The sequence below is a fragment of the Lathyrus oleraceus genome, chromosome 6 (genome assembly GCF_024323335.1).
Source record: "Lathyrus oleraceus cultivar Zhongwan6 chromosome 6, CAAS_Psat_ZW6_1.0, whole genome shotgun sequence".
Taxonomy (NCBI): domain Eukaryota; kingdom Viridiplantae; phylum Streptophyta; class Magnoliopsida; order Fabales; family Fabaceae; genus Lathyrus; species Lathyrus oleraceus.
Window position 1 is genome coordinate 324,737,135 of NC_066584.1, and position 12,059 is coordinate 324,749,193.

Here is a 12,059-nt window from a genome sequence, read left to right on the forward strand (position 1 = left end):
GAGTGATGGTATCATCTATAGTAAAAAATTGTGGAAAATAGACTTAGATAGTTTGGACAAGTTGAGAGAATAACTAAGATTTGTTGTAAGTTGAGAACTATTAAGAAAAATCTCGAGATTAATGAATTGGATAAAACATGATTTGAATACATGATTATAGCATAATTGGATAGAAACTAGTTTCAACCTACATGACTGTAATTTCTAATTTTGACTGTTAGATCTTTTTTCTGTTGCAGAGCGTGTGCAGGTGAACCAATATGTTCATATGTTAAACTCTACTCTCACTGCTACTGGAAGGACTATTGCTGCATACTAGAGAAAACCAGAAGGAGAATGGGGTCGAGATACCAGAAGTCCTCAGGCCATTCATGGGTGAAAGACTTTCCTGCCCTTCAAGAACAAACCGAATAACTAAGCCAAAAGGAAGAGGCGACTTAGGTTTCTGATTTTCTGCTAGTGATCGGCCTGCTCCAAGCTAGAAGCTTTTTTAAACCTCTGCCACCAAGAAAGACTAAATCATCAATAAAGTTCATTCTTTTTACATAGGTACCTTCTTTAAGTGGAAGCTTTGGAACATAGCTAGATCTTACAGGGTGTAAGATGTCTTATAGTGATATCGGATACATATAGTAGAATTCTGGATACCCGATCCAGTTTCCAAAGGAAATAATATTGTTAAGTTATGCTATTGTTTGTAAAGCAACTGCGATTTTCCCTTAACTATATTAATAGTATTTGTCATGATTTATTTTATAAAATAGTTTGATTCAAGTTTGTAAACAAATGCCTCCATTAATTTTGCAAAGACGGAGCTGTAATCTAGGGTTCAATTCTCTGGAAATATTTATTTACTAGATCTTCCATGACTCGGTTTAATCACATTTTCAATCAAATAAAACCACAACAAAAAAGAAAAACATGTTGAACGTTCTCCACTGCCGATCTTTTTTAGTCTAATTTGTTGGTTGGAGTTTCTTGCTGGTATTGTTTACACCAAATCAATATTGTTAATTGAGTCAATATAATAGGATTTTTTAATGCATCTTATATGTTTTTGAACGAAAATTAAAAAAATGTTTTTATTTTTAAAAATGTATTTTTAAACGCACCTGAAACACACAACACACCACACTACTATTGTGAGTGACGTCTTATATTTGGTTATTTTATTCTAGAGATGCATCTTCGGAAGTTTTCTGTAATACATTCCATAAGACAGACACATCATTACCATATCTAAAGACATGTAAATTTTCAAATTGAAATTAAGATTTATAAAATAAAATTAGGATTACATACATGAGTTCAACATAAAATACAACATTACACTTCAATATGCAGGTGGGCGCTTTAACATCTTCAGAATATCTCGCGACCGGTTGAAAATCGTCGCTTCCACTCGAGCGAAACTTTGTTCAAAACGAAAATATGTATTCCACGTAGCTCTTACATCCGCTTGCGTCTTGAACTCGATTGTTTCCATAAGATAGGAGATAATGAATTTCGTGTTTGATATCTTTGGGGAGGTGAAATCAGTGAGCTTAAACCAGTAAGCTTAAAACGTGCGTCTGAGTGTAGAGATAGAGAAGGAGACATGTGCGACATACCAGTCAATGTTTATTGTGACATTTTTCAGTTTGTGTGAAAATACAACTAAGAGCACCTTAATTTATAGAAGTCTAGATCTATATGGACCACTCAATAAATAGCATTCTGATTCCAGAGATATATCTCTGGTTCCACAACCTATTATCTTGTTCCGGAGATGTATCTTCGGAACTATCCTGAAGCAGTCCTTTATAGAACCTCTAAACAAAACCTTTTTTTTTTACAAAAGAACAAATGTTGTTATGGAGATGATCAAGAATGCATTAAGACACAATACGAACAAATATTGAATATATTACACTTTATTTATATTGAGACACAATTACGTACACTATTTGTCTGACTAAACAAGAAACTAAAACGAATTGAAACATATTTTGCCGACTAAATCTAGGGGTGATACCCCATTGGACTTTTGTGCATTTATTCTTTTTTAATGTTGCTTAATTTCTCAAACTCTTGCATCCTTCCATAAATGATTCAATCAAAGTCTCAATTTGTTGTTGAAGAGTGTCCACGTAGTGATGTAAGTGGTATAGGGCATCTGGTTTCAAGTAAACTTGAACAAAAATGACTTGATTTTGAGAGTCACCCAACACATAATACAACATTTGGAGTTTGTGGGGACGATACGCAGTGGAAAAAAATATTTCTGGAAAACTGTATAGTGTCAGATCAACAACGATCGATCATACACACATGTTATTAGGTGACCCATTTTAGGGGAGCGTATTTTGACTCTGTAGTCGGTCCGCTAAGGCAAGGAACAAGATACTCATAAGCTTCATCGAAGTGTTCGTTCTTTCCGTACAGTCATGTGTATGATTCTTTTGAGTCCTCAACTCTTGGATAAGTTGATGGTGAACAAGTGTAGATTATTTCTCCTTTACATTGACGATTCGCTCGATGTATTATGCATAAAAACCGACATCTTGTCAATGAATTCTTGCTGGTGAAGCGGAGTAGGAGGTGGTTTGCTAATGTGAGCTCTTTGACAAACACTTTTTTGAGGTTTTGGAGTTAGTGAGTCGGGATATAAACTTTGTCAACATTTTATAGGTTGAATCAAGTTGAGCACAGCAGAAACGTGTTGAATAATTTTGTGGACTCAGGATGAGTCCAAAATATATCTCTAACAGTAACTTCATCCTCGCACGTTCGATACATAAACACGTAATTGTAGTATCCAATAGTTTCAAGAGTGTTGCATTTCCGTTCTATCCTCATAAGCGCCTTGTTAGTTAGGTATCAATATTATACAATTTCTTGATATTTGATAGATTTTGGGTCTTTTCCATTTCAATGTTGCAAGTATATTTTTCGGGTTGAACCAAATTCAATGTCATGTCAGCAACATATTCCTTCTCTTTCAGCATGAGCCGACACACACTAGGATGAACGGATCATTTTTCACACAAATCATGGTTATGCAAACAACATATCACATTAAATCTCCAGTTTTTGTTTGCCAACATAGTAACCCCACACCTTAAACCAGCACTTACATTTTCTTGAACCAGTGTCGTCTCTTTTAAAATTTAGAGAGGAGTTCTATATTTCTCGCTTCTTTCGCATGTCATTGTCACAAAAATGTATCTTCTATCCGAACCATTATCGGACCTTCCGATAAGCACACCAAATCCAAGTTTAGCGACCTCCATACGAATCCATTGAAGCATTTGATCACGAGATCATTCAACTCTTGCTCGTTTTAAATGATTCTAACATCTACCGCCTCACGACAACACCTTGGACATCCGGAGAAACAATTTATTTAGGAAAAACATCAGGGTGCATCATATCTAATGAAAACAATTACAACATAACATCATGCGACACTGTTGCAATGAGAGTTGTAAATTGAACACAGACTAGTTCAGGAAATGCATCTCCGGAAAGTTCATACTCGTTTCGGAGATACATTTTCAGACACATTGCTCATTTTTTTCAGAAAAAAGCATGATTAATGTGAGCAATGCAGTGGGAATAAATGATCTTTATCTGAAATTTTATTTTTATTGTTCCCTTTGATGCAATGAACAAAAAGATTAGAGATTTGAAGTGAAAAATTGATTGAGAATGAAGGTTTTTTTTATAAAGGTTTGAGTTGAAAAACAACAATGACAATCGTGAATGTGTGATCATGTCGAAGATATATCTCCAAAAACATAAGATATTTTTAGATTTTCGGGTGGTGACAAAGAAATTTATAAGCTACAATAATAAATCCCCTAAAATTATCCAATGCCTTTGTAAAGTTTTTTTATCACCCAATTCAGTCACAATAATGTTGTTTTCCTCCTTGTAATCTTAAGAAAAGAAACATATATTGTGTAGAAAAAACGATAAAATATTTACCTTAATAGTGTTTAACTATAGTGAATGATATATCAATTGAGGTCCTAATATTATTAGGATAATTTATTTTGTTATAACCCAAAGTGTATATATATATAATATATATATATATATATATATATATATATATTATATATATATATATATATATATATATATCTATATATATATATATATATATTATCTATATATATATAATATTATATATATATATATATATATTATATATTATATATATATATATATATATATATATATATCTATATATATATATTATATATATAATTATTATATATATATATATATATATATATATATATATATATATATTATATATATATATATATATATTATAAATTAAATTATTTTGATAATTAATAAAATCAAGACATTAATTAGATTTCACCATAAAAGATACTGAAGGAGGAAATTATTACAAGAAGTGGAATATGAATGGAAGCATGTGTTATGTGAGAAATTTAAAAGATTGGCCACAAGTGTGGTGACACAATACCAAGAATACAGTGGAGACCACAATCAAAACCACTAGAAGAAGCAAAATAACAATTGCACAAAGCTGTGTCAAAGAAGAATAGTTGTGGAAGTGAAATGAAGTGCAGCAAGGAGATTGGACAAGGGTGCATAATAGTGCAAGAGAATAGCTCATTAAGGGACGCCAACAAAAGTTCATCATGTGGGAATGGCTTTGAGGCACTAGGGATTTGAATGATCCACTAGTGATTCAAGACATTGGATCATGATTGTTTCCTGGAATGTTCGGGGGCTAATAAATTGGACAAGCTTAGGGAGATTAGATCTTGTCTCCTATAACTTTGACCCACAATTGTTGTTTTGTTGGAAACTAGGGTTAAGAGAGATAAAGCTCTTAATATTAGACATAAACTTAACCTGCAAGGTGCATGTTTTGATAATTATGCTAATCATGAGAATGGTAGAATTTGGATAGCTTGGGATAATAGATGTTTAGGCATTAGATTTATTACAAGTACTAGCCAGATGGTGCATTATGGTGTGTATGAGCTAGATGGGAAGTTTCAATACCGGCTTACTACTATATATGCATTAAACAAGCTTGAGGAAAGAAGATTATTGAGGAGGAATATTGAGAGACTGCATGTCCAAAGTAGTTTAATTTTCAAAAGATCATTATATATAATGCATTTAGTTTAATTTTCTGAGCACTTTACAAAAGATATGGGGTACACATTACAAAAGATCATACTATATAATGCATTTAGTTTAATTTTCTGAGCACTTTTGCGTCCGATTTTTATTCATTTGGGGGTCCTTTTATTTTATTCTTTTGTCAATTTATTCACAAAAATATAATAGATTAGATATATGTTGATTTTAATTTTATGTTGTTTATTTATAACCTTTTAATTTATTTTAGTTGTACTATTTAACCTTGTTTTAATCATTAAAATATTCAAGGAGGGTACTCTTGGTATTTAAATTAATTTATACCCTACATTTCTAACTATATAACCAATGGTCAATGGATTTGAAAGAAACCAAGACATAACACATTGGCGCCTACCTCCAAGTCCCCTTGTCTCCCTCATTCTCAAAAAAAGAAACTAGACCAACAATGTAAAGAGAGGTGGTCACCCCATGATCCAAATATTTCTCTTTTTCAGTTCATGCATACATGAATTGTGAGAATGACAAAAAGAGAAAGCAATAACAAACTTCATGTTTCTTTGTTATCCAAAACATTCATTTTTCCATCTTCTTCCTCCAACATTAGTCGCACTTCCCTCCTTCGTGTAACCATCCTACTACATCACAACCCATTTTCATTTAATCTTCATACACCATAAATAACAATTATTTGTCAACTTTCTCACTTACACAACCTGCTCCATTAACCTCACTACTACACTCCTCATCAAACCTTAAAAAACTCGTTCAAACACTATTTTTGTGCCCCTTTCACCACCACACAAACCACCTTCAAATTGGAAAACACTTCATTTGAATACCACATATAACCTTCCATAAACACTTACACACATACTCCTTTTACCATAAACAACACCTACTGCATCTTAACAAAATTCCTTTCTATTTCTCATACTCCCTGCAACGGTTTCCACACACAAACCCCATCTCACAAGAGAACCCACGTCACAGCCATAAAGCCTATCCTCCAACACAAATACTCCACTTCATTACTCAAAGTTCAAAAACAAACAAAAAAAACAGAAATATAATTATTATAAAAAATAATAATAAGTTGTTTTCTTCTTCGTGCGAACCAAGCTTCATCATTCAAACTCACCCATTAAACTCCATAACCACAACAACAACAAAAACTTCAACCATATTCATCTTCTTACACTACCTCTCTCCTAAGGCATGCTCTGTTGTTGAACCTCCATTTCCTTTCCATCATCTCCTTCATTTATCCATCAATAACCACCACCTCCATTAACAACTAAACACCACTCTCCCTCACACAAACTCTAAATGAACCACCATAATGACTCTTTACATAAGCCACGCCGACACCGATGACCTCCACACCAACGTGCCACTCACGCAACTTCCATTGTATCATCCCCGCCTTCAGTCGTGCCCAAATCGCCATCGAATATGATATTTCCTTTCTCATGTTTGGTTCATGTGTTGTTTGCTAGGAATGAAGATCTTTTGTTTTCTTTACATTATTTTTGTTGATGTTTATTCTGTTTGTGACAAATAAAAACATTGTTCTATTTTGAAAATAAGAAAGTAGAGAGGTGACGAGAGGAGGTGGAGGATCTGGTATGGGGGCGTCGCCGTCGGTCGGCCGCCCCCTGCATGTGAATAAGGCTCGTGAGAGAAACATTGGCTGAGGAGTAACGTGTTCTGTTTGTTTTCTGGAAATGAATGGTACACAAGAGAGGGTATTATTTTTATTTAGCACTGCCACATGTCGAGAGGAGAGTGGATACTTTTGAAATTTTGAAAAAAAAATCCTACCATTATCTTTATCCTAATTGTACCACCAATCTCCTTTTTTTTATTTTAAATTTTTTCTTATATTTGTTTATTAGGGTTTTAGAAGCTTGGAGTTGGGCCTTGGGCTTTATAGTTTAATACTTACTAATCCACCATCCAATTACTGATGATACCCCACTGTTTGTTTTAACTTGTTTGTTTTTATTTTTACTTTTGGGCTCTAAGCTCACTTATGTTTACTTCATTCATTTTATCCCTATGTTGTGAATGTACCTCCCCTCCCCATCCATTTTCATGCTTTTATTTATTTTATTTTATTTTATTTTCCTAATTAATTAATTAATTAATTTAGATTAACAATTAATAATTCAATTAATTTTATTTGTTTAATTAATTGGATTTTAATTAATTAATTGCTTTTAATTATTAAGTGGATTATTTGATGAATTGTTAATTGATCTCATTTTGATAAGTCACTTATTTAGGTAATTTCGCTTTTAAACCATGCTCATATTATCATACATGTAAATAATCGCACTTGATATTTCCCATAAATTCAATTTCATTAACATTCCATTTGATTTCAAAATCAATTCCAACTTTCGATAATTTCAAAATAAATATAATTCATTCTCAACCATTAGCAAATCATTTCTCGTACATGCAAATTAAACACCGATCAAGCATCAAGTGACTTTTCTTAAATCAAACACACTATCTAAAACCTTTTTCTTAAACAAATGCAAAAGAAAAGTATTGTTGGAATCCAACATTCCAGTTGAACCCTTGAATGATTGGTCCCGAGGCACACACATTTTGGTATAGCTATTCATTCTTTTCTTTTACTCTCAAAACACTTAATAAACTTGGACTAAAAAGGACTGTTGTAATCTAGCATTCCAGTGTAACCCTTGAACAATTGATTCCGAGACACGTGTCTTATTCTTATCAAGCGTTCATTGTTTATTAAATATTTTTCTTAATAATCTTAAATGAAAAAGGAATGTTGGAATTTAGCATTCCGATGAAACCCCAAATGATTGATCCTGAGGCTTATGTCTCGTTCTCATCAAGCATTCATCATTCACTTATAAAATACATTCAACATATCAAACTCTTTTCTCTCCACCATACGATTGATCTTAAAAACCTTTTCATAAATAAAAGGTATTTTGTCTTAAGATGGTGCAAGACAATGCTTCATCCATAATCGTTGAGTTGAGATAAGTGACATTTTCCCGTGAATGTTGATATGTAGAAATCTATTCAATATGATACAAACGCCTGTTCCTCACCTATTTTGGGTAAAATAATACTTTATGTCGATTGTGGCAAATAGTTGTAACAACCAATATAATAAATATCTAGAATAATATCATACAAGTGTTAATTTTTGGTACTGTAACAACATAAGTGCCTAATGGCATCATTATATACACGTGTCCAAACTAAGAACATCAAAGATACATGTTATACAATAAAGCCTAAGAATAAAATCTAAGAATTATGTACAATATCTTCATTGTACACAACTCCAGTGCAGAAGATCACAATAATCAGTATCCTTTGAAACATCAATGCACAACTTCTTTTGCACATATAACCTGCAACAACACCTGAAAAGTAACAACAATATTAGGGTGACATAATAATCTCAATGAGTTCTCATATCATATAGGTTCACTCGACTCTACAGGGTTTTCTAGTTGGATCCTAACTCAAATCCTCATCTCTCGCTACTTGTGTATCACTCACACAAGATAATTAAGTCTCGAGTGTATAAGGGATACTTGCAATGTATGGAAACATGACACATAAGTTATCATAACTCAAATAATCACTATTCGGATTCACAAATACATCAATCTCCGAACGGACCTACGTCTAAGCCATGATCGATTAATGTATGCTCGTATGATTCAACTTTCGTGGTGGATATCGCATCCTCTATGAGACTCAAACCCAGTTCAAGCGACCGTCACCTGTATGGGCCTCTAACCCACTTAGGGTATATTTCACCGTATGTGCCTCTAACCCACTTAGATCTCCACCTTTCCCCTATGTCCGTCAGGGTTGGGACTCAACAGTGTCACATCCTCACTTACCATTTTACCTAAGCCTTTGAAGTGGTATGTGCACAATCGCATCCGAATATGTGATTAGTTCTCATAAACTCGTGATTGCTCTCATTAATCGCTAGGTGATCCTTGTCACCAATTTTCATGATATCACATCAAGTCTCATGGCGTCATAACATGATCCATTCAGTACATATAATCACACATGTTCCATACAAAACATGTTCATTCATTTACGTCACTACTTGTCTATTGTACACACCACGGTACAATCACGTCCAAGCATTGCCATTTAAGTCAATTTCATAACCTAAGTTATCGTTCTAGTTCATTTATCTAGTTATAACACTAGTGTCATACCCTGATTTTGGTCCTGAAAATTTTTCCATCAATCATTCATTTTCTCTCCTCCTCATGACCATTTCATCTAGTCACGAATCTATCCACCTACACTGATTGTTTAGACAATGCTGCTCTTGCTTATACACTTGGAAAGGATGGACGGCGAGTGCATGTGATTGAAAGAGATTTGAGTGAACCGGATAGGATTGTGGGTGAATTGTTACAACCTGGTGGATATCTAAAGTTACTTGAGTTGGGTCTTGAAGATTGTGTGGATGAAATTGATGCACAAAGAGTCTTTGGCTATGCTCTTTATAAGGATGGGAAAAACACCAAGTTGTCTTATCCCTTAGAAAATTTTGACTCTGATGTATCTGGAAGAAGCTTTCACAATAGTCATTTCATACAACAAATGCGAGAAAAGGCTTCATCTCTTCCAAATGTAAAATTAGAACAAAGAACCGTCACGTTTTTACTCGAAGAAAATGGAACCATCAAAGGGGTAAACTATAAAAACAAGAGTGGACAAGAGTTTACAACAAAGGCTCCTCTCGCCATAGTATGGGATGGTTGTTTTTCTAACTTGAGACGCTCTCTTTGTGATCCTAAGGTTGAAGTTCCTTCTCATTTTGTTGGATTGATATTGGAGGATTGTAACCTTCCATATGAAAATCATGGACATGTTATCTTGGGTGATCCTTCGCCAATTTTGTTTTATCCTATAAGTAGTACCGAGATTCGATGTTTGGTCGATGTGCCTGGCCAAAAACTACCTTCTGTTGGTAATGGTGAAATGGCTAATTATTTGAAAACTGTGATAGCACCTCAGGTGCCAAAATAAGGAACATTCTACCACATTTGATGTCAAATTTGTGTTGAAATAACACAACTCGTTCACTTACGCTTATAAGCCTCTTCTACTAATTGAGAGAATTACATGTTCAGGTTCCTCCGGAGTTGTATACTTCTTTTATAGCAGCAGTTGATAAAGGAAACATCATAAGCATAATATAAGCATTGTTTTGAAATTTCCAAACTAGAGAAATTAATGAAGAGTACTGGTGGAGAAATAATTCAAGTTCAAGGAGGATAACAATAATGGTTTACAAAAACAATTAAAATGGTTATCGCGGCGGAAAATTCAGAATCTTCTTGTTACGATTTGCAGCATTTCAATTTGGCTTTGCTTCATTGGTGATTAATTTGATCTGGATTTTGAATCTACATCCAAGGCCAAACATTAGAAGATCACAGTTTGCAGCAATTCTTCCACTGGTTATGGCTCATACATTGGGAAACCTGTTGACCAACATCAGTCTTGGCAAGGTTTCTGTTTCATTCACTCACACCATTAAAGCTATGGAGTCTTTCTTCACTGTTGTTCTTTCATCTTTTCTCCTTGGTGAGGTGCCTACTTTTTGGGTGGTTTCTTCTCTTCTGCCGATAGTTGGTGGAGTGGCATTGGCTTCGATGACTGAATTTTCTTTCAATTGGATTGGATTCAGCACTGCAATGGCATCCAACCTTACGAATCAATTGCGGAATATTAGGAAAAAAAACTAATGGCTAATAAAGAGGAAGCTTTGGATAATATCAATCTCTATTCAGTTATAATCGTCATTTCCTTTTTCTTTTTGGTACCATGTGCTATATTTTTGGATGGTTTCAAGTTTACTCCTTCGTACCTGAAATCTGCGACAAGCCAAGGATTGAATGTTAGAGAGTTATGCATAAGATCAGTTTTGGTTGCACTCTGCTTCCATGCATACCAGCAGGTTTCATATGGGATATTAGAGAAAGTGTCCCCTGTGACACACTCAGTAGGAAATTGTGTGAAAGCGTGTGGTTGTCATAGTCTCTTCTGCTATCTTCCTCCAACTCCTACACAAGTTAAAGCCAATGAAAAAGGTTTAAACTAAAAAAGCTCATGAAAAGCAGACTGGCAGTATACATTATAATTATCGTTTGCATACCGTTGTTAACTTGAAGGCTTCTTCTTGCGATATTACTTGGTAAAGGTCTTCACCAAGTTTATTTGCAGCTTGAGGAGCATCGTTAGCCATGATTTACTTGCTGCAACACCATCTGCCACTGTTGCACCTACTGCAGCAGCGTTTAGTCCAACAATCACAGCAGACCCTTGCGCACCAGTACTACCTGCTACTGCATCTGGATGTGTTTCCATATCTCATCAAGTGGAGCCATTGCAACCCTATAAATATCAAACCAGAACCAGCCTTTACCTGAGTGTGGAGTTGCTAATGAAGAACAAATGCCAGTTGCAGTTTCAAGTACAACAACCTTTTTCATTGACCGCCATCATATAAATCGAGTCACAACAGCGGGTAACATAAGGACTTTATGCTATCGCCGACTCAATCTCCTGGAACAACAATTCATTCTTCATTTGATGCTAAATGCAGATAAGAAATTTCTTGCCCAAAAGAGTGCTCCTCCTCGAGACTTCTACAGTGTTAGGAAGGTTAATACTCATGTCCACCACTCAGCCTGCATGAACCAGAAACATCTTGTAAAGGTTTATAAAATCTAAACTGAGGAAAGAACCTGATGAGGTCGTAATATTTCGAGATGGGACTTATCTGACCTTGAAAGAAATTGTTTAGAGTTTGGATTTGACCGGATACAACCTCAATGTTGATCTTTTGGATGTTCGCACAGACAAGAGTACATTTCATCGCTTTG

At 34.4% G+C, this 12,059-nt stretch overlaps 1 protein-coding gene and 1 pseudogene across 1 annotated transcript; both read left to right on the plus strand.

Annotated features, from left to right (window-relative positions):
- The first annotated feature begins 6,761 nt into the window (after positions 1 to 6,761).
- Positions 6,762 to 10,197, plus strand: LOC127095464 (squalene epoxidase 3). The gene is made up of 2 exons (XM_051034148.1): positions 6,762 to 6,810; positions 9,479 to 10,197. The coding sequence occupies exons 1-2, from the start codon at positions 6,762 to 6,764 to the stop codon at positions 10,195 to 10,197; spliced, it is 768 nt and encodes a 255-aa protein (XP_050890105.1).
- A 96-nt stretch (positions 10,198 to 10,293) lies between these two features.
- On the plus strand, positions 10,294 to 11,683 carry LOC127095465 (phosphoenolpyruvate/phosphate translocator 2, chloroplastic-like; annotated as a pseudogene).
- Positions 11,684 to 12,059: the final 376 nt, after the last annotated feature.